This window comes from Uloborus diversus, chromosome 1 (genome assembly GCF_026930045.1).
Source record: "Uloborus diversus isolate 005 chromosome 1, Udiv.v.3.1, whole genome shotgun sequence".
Lineage (NCBI taxonomy): Eukaryota > Metazoa > Arthropoda > Arachnida > Araneae > Uloboridae > Uloborus > Uloborus diversus.
The window spans coordinates 199,873,211-199,885,662 of NC_072731.1; the positions used below are offsets into that span (position 1 = coordinate 199,873,211).

The 12,452-nt window shown below is 33.1% G+C and overlaps 1 protein-coding gene across 1 annotated transcript in view; it reads left to right on the forward strand.

Annotated features, from left to right (window-relative positions):
- LOC129224268 (leucine-rich repeat protein 1-like) overlaps positions 1–12,452 on the forward strand; it is a 32,882-nt gene that overhangs the window by 625 nt on the left and 19,805 nt on the right. Inside the window, exons 2-3 of the mRNA XM_054858699.1 lie at positions 2,050–2,238; positions 2,692–2,790. Of these exons, the coding sequence (XP_054714674.1) occupies positions 2,056–2,238; positions 2,692–2,790 (282 nt within the window). The 5' untranslated portion in view covers positions 2,050–2,055. The remainder of the gene's footprint in view (positions 1–2,049; positions 2,239–2,691; positions 2,791–12,452) is intronic.

Sequence of the window (12,452 nt, forward strand, 5' to 3'; positions counted from 1 at the left end):
TATTTACGCCAAAAATGAGACAACCACACCAGATTCCCAATTATCGAAATATCCCCTTATTTAGTTTGGAAAACATGCATTAGCGTTTGTACAGTAAACATTGTGAGGGTTTTGCTAAAACTAAAAGTTAAAGGTAATTCTTTCTAATTTTGTTGCATTAGAAATACAATTGTTCAAAGGAAAATTGTTCATATTTGAAAAATAATGAGTTGACAATTTTGTCAATTTGATATAGGTTAATGTACAAATAGAGTTCTGGGTTTACGAAATTTAAAAGTTGCGAATGCAGGGGAGGCTATTAATGTCAACAGTAGAGGGTTCGGAGTGCTATGGCTCCGTGCACCTGGTGACTGATGTATGTGTAAAGGAAAGAAAAGCAAGAAACTAAACCAATATATTGTCACCTCAGAGCAACAGTAGGATATCTTAGTATTATTTCTGGGATTAGATGTCTTACTGTTGCTCTGAGGCGACGATGTCTTGATTAGAAATACATATTAAGTTGAAATATATTTTGTAAATTTAAGTATTGGGTGAGTGCAAAAATTCATGCGGAGCTGCAATAGATGGCGTTAGAACGCGCGTAACGTGTTGTCATTAATGCCACTATCTACGTAAGTCAGATCGTTGGAAAGTTGACGTGTGCAGCTTCATTCCAATCAAAATAATTTGTGCAGATACAAACTGCTTTGAGAAAGATTACTTTTAAAATGAGTGTTGATAAAGTGCATTTACTGCATGTTATGCTTTACGAGTTTCGGAATGGAATAAACGTTGCAGCAGCCGTAAAAAACATTCAAGACGTTTATCAAGATCAAGCACCAGCTAAATGAACTGTGGAAAAATGGTTTGCAAAATTTCGTTGCGGAGACTTTAAGCTGGAAGACGAGCCACACTCAGGTCAACCCTCCGGCATTGATGACGACGTTTTGCGTTCTTTAATTCAGATTACTCCGCGAATTTCAACAGAGAAAGTTGCTACAGCACTTAACGTTGACCGATCAACCGCTTTTCGGCGTTTAAAAAAAATCGGATTCGATTTAAAGCTCGATATATGGGTGCTCAATTTGTTGACCGAGAGCAACAAAATCCAGCGAATTTTTGCTGCCGTATCGTTACTCGGGCTGCTCAAAAATGAGCCGTTTTTGGATCGATTAGTGATGGGCGATGAAAAATGGGTTCTGTACATCAACGTTCAGCACAAACGCACATGGAAACAGGCAGGTGAACATGGTGAAGCAATGGCAAAGGCCAGTTTGCAGCCGATGAAGGTGATGCTCTGTGTTTGGTGGGATTGCAAGGGTATAATTTATTTTGAGTTTCTCCCCGCCGGCCAAACGATTGATTCAAACAAGTACTGTCGTCAATCAACTAATCTGAACCAAGAAATAAAACAGAAACGTCCAAGTTTGTCAAATCGCAAAGGCATAGTCTTTCATGAAGATAACGCTAGACCACACGCTTCAAGACAGACGCTACGCAAACTGAACAGCCTGAAATGGGATGTCCTAACTCATCCACCGTATTCTCCTGATATCACACCATCGGATTATCATTTATTCTGGTCATTGCAAAATCATTTTAATGAAAAAAAAACTTGACTCTTTGAATGCCTTACAAAACGTCGTGTCTTCGTTCTTCGAATCTAAACCACGCAGTTTTTATGATCGGGGCATCCGTATGCTGCCAGAACGTTGGAAGAAGATTATAGACAACGATGGAGAATATATCATTGATTGAATAAAGAGTTTTGCTTGCCTAATCACTGTATGACTTTCTTTCACAGACTCCACACGAACTTTTGCACTCACCCAATAGAAATATATTATAATTTCTAAATACATTTTTTTGTGCAAAATATTTTTTGAAATTTTTCGCGAGTAAAAATAACCCTGCTGGAAAAAAACTGGTTTTCCCCTTTTAAAAATCCCCCCCCCCCAAACGTTCCCATATCTAGGTGTAAAAAATGTACGTCATTGTACCGCTTGTAATTCTATGGATTTCTAAACTTCACCTCACATAAGTTTTGTTTATCCGTTTTGTTCTTAGGTCAAAATGAAAATAACATGTGCTGTCGAAATATCTAATCGGGCTCATGCTGGAACTACTATTCGTAATAAAAAGTACAATGTTGCTACTTTGACTCTTTCTCATACGTCTCACAGTGAGGAAAATTCAAATGAAGATGTCACACTTATTTTATGTACTCGTCAATATCCCAAAGGAACAAAATATAAAGTAAGTTCTTTTCAATTCATTCATATATCTTAAGTGCTGCAAAATTTAACTCCTGATTTGAGCATTTTTATTTCATTGTTTATAAAAAAAAAGAAAATATTTTAATTTTGTAAAGTGATCACATACATATCACATGTTTTTTGATTATTTTTTATTTGCTGTTGTTTTTTTTACAGAAAAATACATTGATATCTGATGCATCATTTTTGAAAACTTTTTGAAAATTGTTTCTGGTTTGCTCCAAAAATATTTTTAGGAAGAACTCCTTATTTGTTTTGAATGTTGCTATATTGAGTAAGTTTGAGTTTTGCATATGTGTGACTATTGAAAAAAAAAAAAAAAAATGAGGAGTTCTTATAAACTTTGAAGTTAGTGATCCAAGTGTTTGTAATATGCCAGGGAGAAAAATTTGTTTCTTTTGAGAACCATATTAATGTTTTATATTTTTTTTAGGTCCACAATAACATAAAGAAATTACTGACAAAATTTATCAGTAGTGGTAAAGCAACAATACAGCTCAAAGAACCTCCACATGACATCTTAGTAAGTGGTGTAAGTATTTTTTTTTTTTAAATTCTTGAAGCAATTTCATCTTATGTTTTTTTATCTGTTGATGAAGTTTTGCATATTTTGGGATATTGACTTTGGATCATAAGAAAACCTTGTACCAGATTACCCCCATTAGGCAGCATGCCGCAAAATACAAAAATCCTTGCATGGTCCCTATCCAGCATGCCAAAAAAAAACGAGGCTAGGAAAAATATATTTAATTAAGCATACAAAAAACATATTTAACTTTAAAAACTGTAATTTCTGAATATTCTGTTATTGATATTAATAAATTTTTTTTATTTCGTTAAAATATTTTTCAACAGTTTTATTTTTATCATTCTGATAAGAAAAATCTAATTATGAATAATTTGAAAGAAAATAAATTCTAACAAAACAAACATTTGTAGTTGTATATTTAAAATATCTTACAAGTACTCAAAGAATATAATATAGATGTTCAATTTCTAACTTCACCTGTCTAAAAGAAATTTTAAGCTAATTTATATTGAAAAACATAATAATTATTTTTATAATAATATATTGTTTAATATTTGTTGGGTTACACTGAGCAACAGATGGTTAGCTGAAAAAAAGAAAACGGCTGTATAAAAGAAAAATTACCAGGGAAATGAAAAAAAAAAAGTTGCAAAAGCTTGAATTATTTGGCATGCTGGTCAACGATGTACATTTAGTCAACCTCTCAGCTATCAACTATTGACTACATGTTATGTTGCATGGAAGCTCTATTGAGTTGTCATCAAATTGCACTATTTTATTGAAGCTATTTATTTTCTAATGCATTTCTTGTGCTAAATGTTAGTTTTGGTATCCCTCTGACAAAAGAAAAATGGCTACAATCAATAAAACACTTTTTTGAATTTAAGTAGCATTGTTATTTCATCTTTCAAATGAATTTTGTCATTAAAAGGACCCTCACACTTATCTACCCCCTTGCTAATTACGGCCTCTTCCGATAACCGGTTCCAGGTGCCCACGACCCCACTAAAGTAGTAATTTTTCCTACTTTCCAAGTTAGCATTTGAATAGCTTGAAACAAGGACCCCTTGTCCTGCTTTCCATCCTAAAATTTAACCCATTAACATCTTTCATTTTGATAAATTTAAACAACTGATACCATGTCCCCTTATCCTCCTTTGCTCCAGGCTATACATATTAATCCTATTAAGTCTGGTATCATAATCTAAATCTGAAAGTCCCTTACTAGCCTTGTAACCCTTCTTTGAACTTATCATTATAAAGATCAATTTTTTGTAGAATTCTTCCTCTGAAAAATTGACTTTTTAATCTCCCAATTTAACCTTTTTACAACTCTTTTTAATAGACATGTACATGCCTGAAAGATTTTGTGCATGTTAGCTGCAGTTTACTAACACATCCCCCATGAAATCCAATCGAATCTGCTGCTTTCTTATTCTCTTCTTTACGCACTGCTTAGTATCATTCACAACCTTGCTTAAATTAAAATGTACTATGCAACACCTTTTTTACTTCTCTAGATTTACGGTTTCACATCTTATTTTTTTAATGTTTTTAAAAGTTGGCAGATGTGAAATTGCCTCAGCTAAAAAAAGTTATTGTTTTAAAGCTTTTTTTTCCCTTTTTAAAAAGTCTAAATATTCCTGTTACAATTGAAGTGCAACAAACAAATACAATAGGCTTGCCTATCAAAATGTTAATGCATTGATACATTAATAATCATCCAATGTTTTAAGTTCTACTTGTATCAAATCAAACAAGTGTAGCGTGTCTTAAAAACTTTTCTTATTCATTTGATGTTTTTCCTTTGATTGTAAAAGAATAATGTCCTAATACATAAACAATTAAATGTAAAATCAACATTTAAAAAAAGTGCTTAAGGCTTTCATGGCTGGCGTCAATATGGAGAGAGAACGTTTCCGGGCTTATTGGCCGTGGTCTATAGGAAAAAGATTCTCTTTCCTATAGACCATGGCCAATAAGCCTGGAAACATTCTCTCTCCATATTTGAAAAAAAAGGTGGAAAAATTGAAATTCCAATTATGTTATGAGCAAAAAGTAGAATTCATGAAACTGTTTATTAATGATACATTAAAATTATTTTTAGTTAATATTTTTTTAGCTATTGACAATAGACATGTATTGCTGTTTTTTTTTTTTAATTTTTGTTTCAAATCTAAATAGCTTATTTATTTCATTTATACATTTTATCTCACAACTCTTTCAAAAATTATGAAAAAGTTTTAAAACTTTTATGTGTTATTTTTGAATTTGAAAGCAAATAATTGTAATGAATAATGAATTTTTTCACTTTTTCATCTTATTTTTTTCAATCAATACTAGAGATGTGTCGTTCATGAATAAACGGGTCAAAAAGAACGAATCCTTAAAATGAACGGATCCGTTCATTCACTTAAAAAATGAACGACCATTCTTTTGAACGGTGAGCAGTTTGGAACATCGTATTGATCCCCGTGTGATAAAATCGCATTCTTTAAAAATTGCATTCACTTTCAAATTTTTAACTCTCAATCAATCTCAAACTTCCTTTTTCTCAGTGCTGTGCAATAAATTTATTCGAACTTTTTTACCTTCTACTTCATTCATCATTTTTCTTTTTTGCTGCAATTCATTTGCAATTTTCCAATGTATTTATTAGTAATGATTTGTGTAACTTGCTTGGGCGACTATCAAAATGTTTGGACATTCTACTTCCAGTCCCATGCACCTGCTGAAATCCTTCTCACACTTACTGTCACCAAAATTATTTCTAAAAATACCTTTTATCACTTTTATGGTGATCCTTTTGTCTTCTATAACATCCTTAACAACTACCATCTACAGTCGGACCTCAATATAAGGTCACCCCTCGGGACTTCGAGAATGTGACCTAATAAGTGGAGTGACTTTATAACCGGTTCATAAACTTTCATCAGAAAAACAAATTCTAAAATATAATGTTTTCAAAACTTGATTAAATAACGATGTTTTAATTAAGTTGAGTCAATTAAAGTTAGAAATTAGTAAATTATTCGTTAAAATTTTAGTTCAGAAAAAAATTCTGTACGGATTAAACGTATCCATCGTAAATGTGTGAACGACGGACACGTGAACTATGGGGGACCTGCCTTCGAAATTTGTATACATTGCTAAAAGCCATCTCTATTGACCTTGACCCTTATCTAAAAGCTGCCACCCTCAATCCGCAAAGCATGAATAGGGACCAACTTTAAGCAGCCAGAGGAAACAAAACTTTCTTTTTACCTGCGTTAAGGGGGGTGAATGATCCCTCTTACTCACTCCAGTCGTCCTCTCTCTACAGCATTCCCGTGTCTCTACAGGCCTTTTTCCTAGAATTTGAGGGGATAAAGGGTTTCGTGGAAAAGTCTTCCTTTCATTCGTTGGGCAAATGGCATTTTGTCGATAAAAGATCATGTAGTAGGGACATTTCGTGGACAGTGAGGCTCTGAAATCGCTCAAAGTCGAACAAAAATGACTTTATAAGCGATGGCGGTATTTGAGACCTGACCATATATCCGATGATCCATTACACAGAATCCCTATTCAATTTGTTGGGACTTTAGGAAAGTGACCTTATATGTGGGTAACCTTATATCGAGGTCTGACTGTATATTGATTTTGCTTTATTTTTAACTTGCTTGGCAACTTTTTAGTATCTTATTTTACATTCATTATCCAGAGATTTTTAATGAGGGGTATTGAAGATTTTTAATAAAGAATATTAAACATTTTTAATAAGGAAAATTTGAGAGGGCTTTGAATCTCATTTGGGGAATGGCTCTAGTGCTGGGAGGTGCTCCATAGCATTTTAGAGAAGTGCGCCATTACCTTTGAGGGCATGGACACCTTGTAGGGTTACTTATGGTTGAACCTTTTTTTTAAAAAATATGAAACATCAACAAAAACTAATCATGCAACATGTTCTATCTTGAACTGCTCTAATTACAAAAATATTACTGAAGCTCAAAACTTATGAAAATTTTGTTTATTTGTTGCCAGAATATTGCAGCATTTTATATTGTTTAGCACAAGTAAGCTAGAATACTAGCAACCTTGTATATACCTATTATAAGCTGCCTCCCCCCCCCCATCAGGCCAGTGTCAAGCCTGATCCCGCCGTCGTGCAAATGTCTTTTCAACTCCTTTATTCAGTGGTGTTCGGTGAAAGTATAGCCAACACCACGAATGAGGTTTTGTAGACAAACAAGATGTACAAGAAAATACGTTTAGCATTTAATTTATTAAAAAAAACAATGTGTAAAAATGACCATTTAATTTGGGATTACAGTAAGCGCTCTTACTTCATATCTCGAAGTTATTTCAAGCTCAGTAGCTCCTCTAATATGCTAATATGTTTTGGAAAAAGAAAATATTTTAAATATCAAAGTAAACGCTGCTCTAAATATCTCTCTAATATAACTAATTGATGAATAATTAGATGCCTGCTAAAACATGACAACAGGGTTCTCATTTTATTTTTAAATTGAAGTATAGAGGATATCCCACCTTAAAATCTGGAACTGCCATCCCTTCTGGTAAAACCAAACATTGTAAAATATTTAAGGCATTAAAGTGATATCTAAAACAAACACATTGTCCAAAGCTCTTTTTTTGACACGCAAATAGTTCAAGAAAAGGGGGCGGGGGAATCGAGTGATTAAAGTTAAGTGGTTACTTTTTAGAACTAAAAGGTTAACCAAAATTGCTGTCTACAATGTACAAGTATTACCCCCACAAGTAAAATACGAGTATGTGCAATGGGCTAACAGTATTTTTTATGTATGATAAGTCAAACTACCACAAACAATAATTAAAACCACAAAAAGACATGTTGCACAAATTATAATACAACTTATTCATCTCAAGATCAAAAATGGAGAATAGAAAATTTCTTGCACCTCATATGTTCAGCCTTGTGATGTGTACTATAGGCATACCAAAACAGTATTCAGGACTCGACATTAGGAAGAAAATGCTAATGTATGCATTAATTAGGATTACGGGTTTTCAGTGCAAAAGTTAGCACTTTTGAATAGCATATTTAGACACATCAAGGCAATAATTTTTCCTTTTATATAGGCAGCGAGAGGATTGCTTGTATCAATGAGCAGTGTAATTTCACTGCCACCATTAGAAATAATCAGGGCTTGATGAACACACAGTTCTGCAGGTCCATGAACATGGACCTGCAGAACAATTTTAGAGGCACCAAAATGGGGTGGATTTCTTTATTTCTTCTTTTTTTGAGAATTTCCACATGAAAAAAGTGCAGATTTTCTTGTGAGAGGGGCATCAAATTTTGTCAGGGCTTGGGCGTCACAGTGGCTTGATCGGGCCCTGGATATAATTAAAAAGTTCAATTAATTTTTTTGGCTCCCCTCATTTGGGGCATTTTCAATTGTTAGAGCTCGGCACTTTTTGACTCTGGCGGCGTAGTGTGTCACACGGCTTTGCACATAGGGACGGCGTGCCCCCCCCATTTAAAAAAAATGTTGCGTTTTTTTCTGTTATTATCAGTACTGTAGAACAATTTTGAAACTTCCTAATATTTAAGGTGAGTCTTTTTTTTTTAAATTAAATTATCCATTACTCCGGCTGAGTTACCGATACATTTGTTATTACTTTTTTCATTATACATGGTCCATTGGTAATACTTAGACCCAGTGGTTGGAAAACTACATTTATTTTGTAGCGAACTACAACTACATCGTTACAAATGTAGTTAACTACAACTACTTTTTTTAAATGTAGCAACTACAAACTACTTTTGAAATGTAGCCGCTACTTCGCTACTTTTTAAAAAAATAAGTAAATAAAAAGCATACAGACTAGGGTGCCCCACAAAAAATGAAAGTCGATTTTTCTAGAGGCATACCCTCTTATATTTTTCTTCTTATGCTAAAACAATTGTAAAAAAAAAAAAAGTTTCATGCAATTTGAACAAAGGCAGCCCGTGTCGACCTGCGTCTCACTTGTAGGTACGAGTATGCCAGGACAAATTGAAAAAAAAATCTTTTTTAGTAGCTCGAAATTTTTGTTGATAAAACGTTGTCCCTATATCCCACACTCCACATGCACCATAAAATCAATTATACAAATTAAAAAAACATTTAGATATCCCACACTTGGCCTAAAATTTATAATTTTCTTCACAAAACTGATTTTTTATTTCTATTTATCTACATATTAATTGTAACAAAATATCAAGTTCAAAAATGATTAGCGAACACATTTTCAGATCAACATTTGTAAATGAATAATAATATTAAAAAAAAAAGAAATTTTAAATGAAAAATTTAACTTAACCTTGAAAAAAATGCATATCTTTGAGTACTATGTAGGAGATTTAAATATTGCAGAGAGCAAAAATTTCTATTTAACACTAATAACCTAATTTACTGCTCATATTTTTTAGCTTGATAATTTTGTTAAATTTATCTTGCTTTTTTAAAATATGTATCAAAAAAAAAAAAAAAAAGGTAAAGAAAATTATAAATTTTAGGCCAAGTGTAGAATACATAAAAGTTTTTTTTTAATTTGGATAAATATGTTTCTGGTACATGTGGGGCTATAGGGCCAACGTTTTATCAACGTTAAGTTTCGAACTTCAAAAAAATATATATATATTATTTGGTCTAGTACACAGGTCTGGCTTTTACTCTCAGAAGAAAGCCAGCACTGGTTGCCGTTGTTCAAATTATATGAAACATTTTTTACAATTGTTTTAACTTTAAAGTAAAAATACCGAGGCTGTGCGACTTGAAAAATCAACTTTTGATTTTTCGGGGGCACCCTAATACACACACACACACACCGTACGAAGATTGAACGGGAAAAGGTTTAGATAGATAAATTAGCTCATCTGAACATGGAATATTACTAAGAATTATATGTGTAATATTCCCATGATAATATCCCTGTTATCCTTTCCTCCATGGTTTATAACCTCGATCCAGGCGTCGAAAGAATAGAACTCTAATGCTCTCAGTTCGAGGCTATCTAGTTAGTGTTGGTTTCGATTTCGATCTCACAGTTCGATGATGTAGCTTTATGTGTACGTTAGTGTGATTGTGTTGTCCGTAGTAAATAAATAACTATGTGTAAATAACATCTCTCTACTCCTCACTAGTAAAATACACTACAGTAATTGGCGACGAGGATTAAAGCATTATGGATGCTCAGCAATTTGCGGAATTATTAAAAGTTCTAACCGCTAGTAATGATAGAATCGTGGAACTCATCTTGAAAAAAGACGAAAACAAAGATGTTCCTGAGCACAACGAAAAAGGTACGATTACATTTTTATCAAATTTCGAATGTTTTACTGCATCCACAGAGACATTTTTACAGTATAAATAGAGATTTGAAAATTATTTGCAAATCAAGAACGTTTTCGAAGATAAACAGTTATGTGTGAAAATATTACTCAATTGCATTGGATCTGAACATTATAATTTATTATGCTCGTTAATCGCTCCTCAACTTCCAAACGAATTGTCATATGATGAAATAATAATTGTTCTTGAAAAACATTTGTGTCCTAAACCTAATATTATTATCGAACAGCACAGATTTCTATGCCGTTTCCAAAACGAAAATGAAACTGTTTCTGATTATGTAGCGGCACTACGCAAATTTACTTCGACTTGTGAATTTAATTGTGACTGTAGAATTTCAGTTGCTAATTTGTTTTTGCGTGCACAATTTATTAGAGGGTTGAGAGATGATGTAATTCGAGAAAAACTGTTAATGGTTCCAGATTTAACTTTCGATGTAGCTGTAGAACAAGCATTAGCTTTAGAAGCTTCGAAAATAGACAACCGGGAATTATCGAAACACAATTCAACTGCAAAATCAGAAGAAGTTCACAAAATTTCGAGATCACGAAATCAGTTTAAATCGAATCGCTCAAATAGTAAACAGAGAAGTTACTCTGAAAATCGAAATAGATCAAACTCTAGGCGCAGGTTTTCTTCAAATTTAAATTTCCGTGAACTTGGAATACATAATACATGCCTACGATGTGGACGTTCAAATCACCTTTTCCGTGAATGTCGTGCTGATTTTTCAAAATTATTTTGCAAACTTTGTCAAAAAAGAGGGCACGTCCAAAAAGTTTGTTTATCAACACTTTTGAAAAATAAAAAAGCAAATGAAGTTCAATGTGTAGACAATGATGAATATGTTACAGATGTAGCTACAGTAAGCAATTTTTCAAGTAATACCCAAATTGTTGATGTTTTCAAATCTAACCTATCGTGCGATTCAGAAAAATTTTGGGTTAACGTACAGATAGAAGGGAAAATACAAAAATTTGAAGTCGATTCAGGTGCAGGACTTACACTTTTGACTAAACAAGCTTTCGATTTATTGAATTTAACAAATGAGTTGCAGCCTACAGAGGTGAAATTTCGATCTTACACTCATAGTATTTTTGAACCATTGGGTCTTGTAAAAGTTAGTGTGAAATGTAAAAATATTACTAGTATAGAAACTTTGTACATAGTTCCAGATATGTTTACACCAGTCTTAGAAAGAACATGGATTCGACATTTGAAGATAAATTTATCCGATGTTGATAAAAGTAATAAAATTGAAGAAATTCCTGTTAATGTAATCGATAATTCAAATGTAGTAAATAGCATCATAAATCAATTTCCTACCGTGTTCGAACAAAAAATTGGGAAAATTCCAGACTTTACTTGCTCATTAAAACTTCGAGAAAATTTAAAACCTGTATTTTTAAAAGCCCGCGATGTCCCTTTTGCCTTACGCGAGAAAGTTAACGAGGAACTTAAAAATCTAGAACACGATCACATAATAACGAAAGTGGATTGTAGCGATTGGGGTTCACCACTTGTTGTTATACCCAAGTCCGACGGTGGTGTTTGCTTGTGTGTGGACTATAAAGTGGCCGTAAATCCTCAGTTGAAAGATGCACATTATCCAATACCAAAAATAGAAGAAATATTAAGTAGTCTCAGAAACTGTAAATTTTTTTGTACACTCGATCTCTTCAAAGCTTATTTGCATGTAGTCGTTGACGATGAAAGTAAAGTAATTCAAACAATTTCTATGCATCAAGGAATTTATCAAATCAATCGTTTATCTTTCGGTATCAAGTCAGCTCCAAGTGAATTCCATAAAATTTTGGACAAAATATTGATGGGTCTTCAGGGAATTGCAACATATTTCGATGATATAATAATCCACGGAGAAACTCTCTCCGAGTGTCGCGATCGGTTGATTGCATGCTTAGAACATTTACAAAAGTACAATTTACATGTAAATAGCTCAAAATGTCATTTTTTCAAAAATAAGATTTCATATTTAGGATATGTGATTGAGCAAAACAAAATTTCAAAGTGTCCGCTGAAAACTGAAGCAATAATTCACGCACCTCGACCGAAAAATGTGGAAGAATTGAAACGCTTTTTAGGTATGGTTACCTACTATTCCAAATTTTTGCCAAATGCATCATCTATTACTTATCCGCTAAGACATTTACTAAAGAAAAATGTAAAATTTCACTGGTCTGCTAATTGAAGCAGCGTTCATCAAATTGAAAAATGAAATATCAAGTGACAGAGTTTTAATGCCGTACCACCCAAATTTGCCTATCACGGTCGCATGCGATGCAAGTC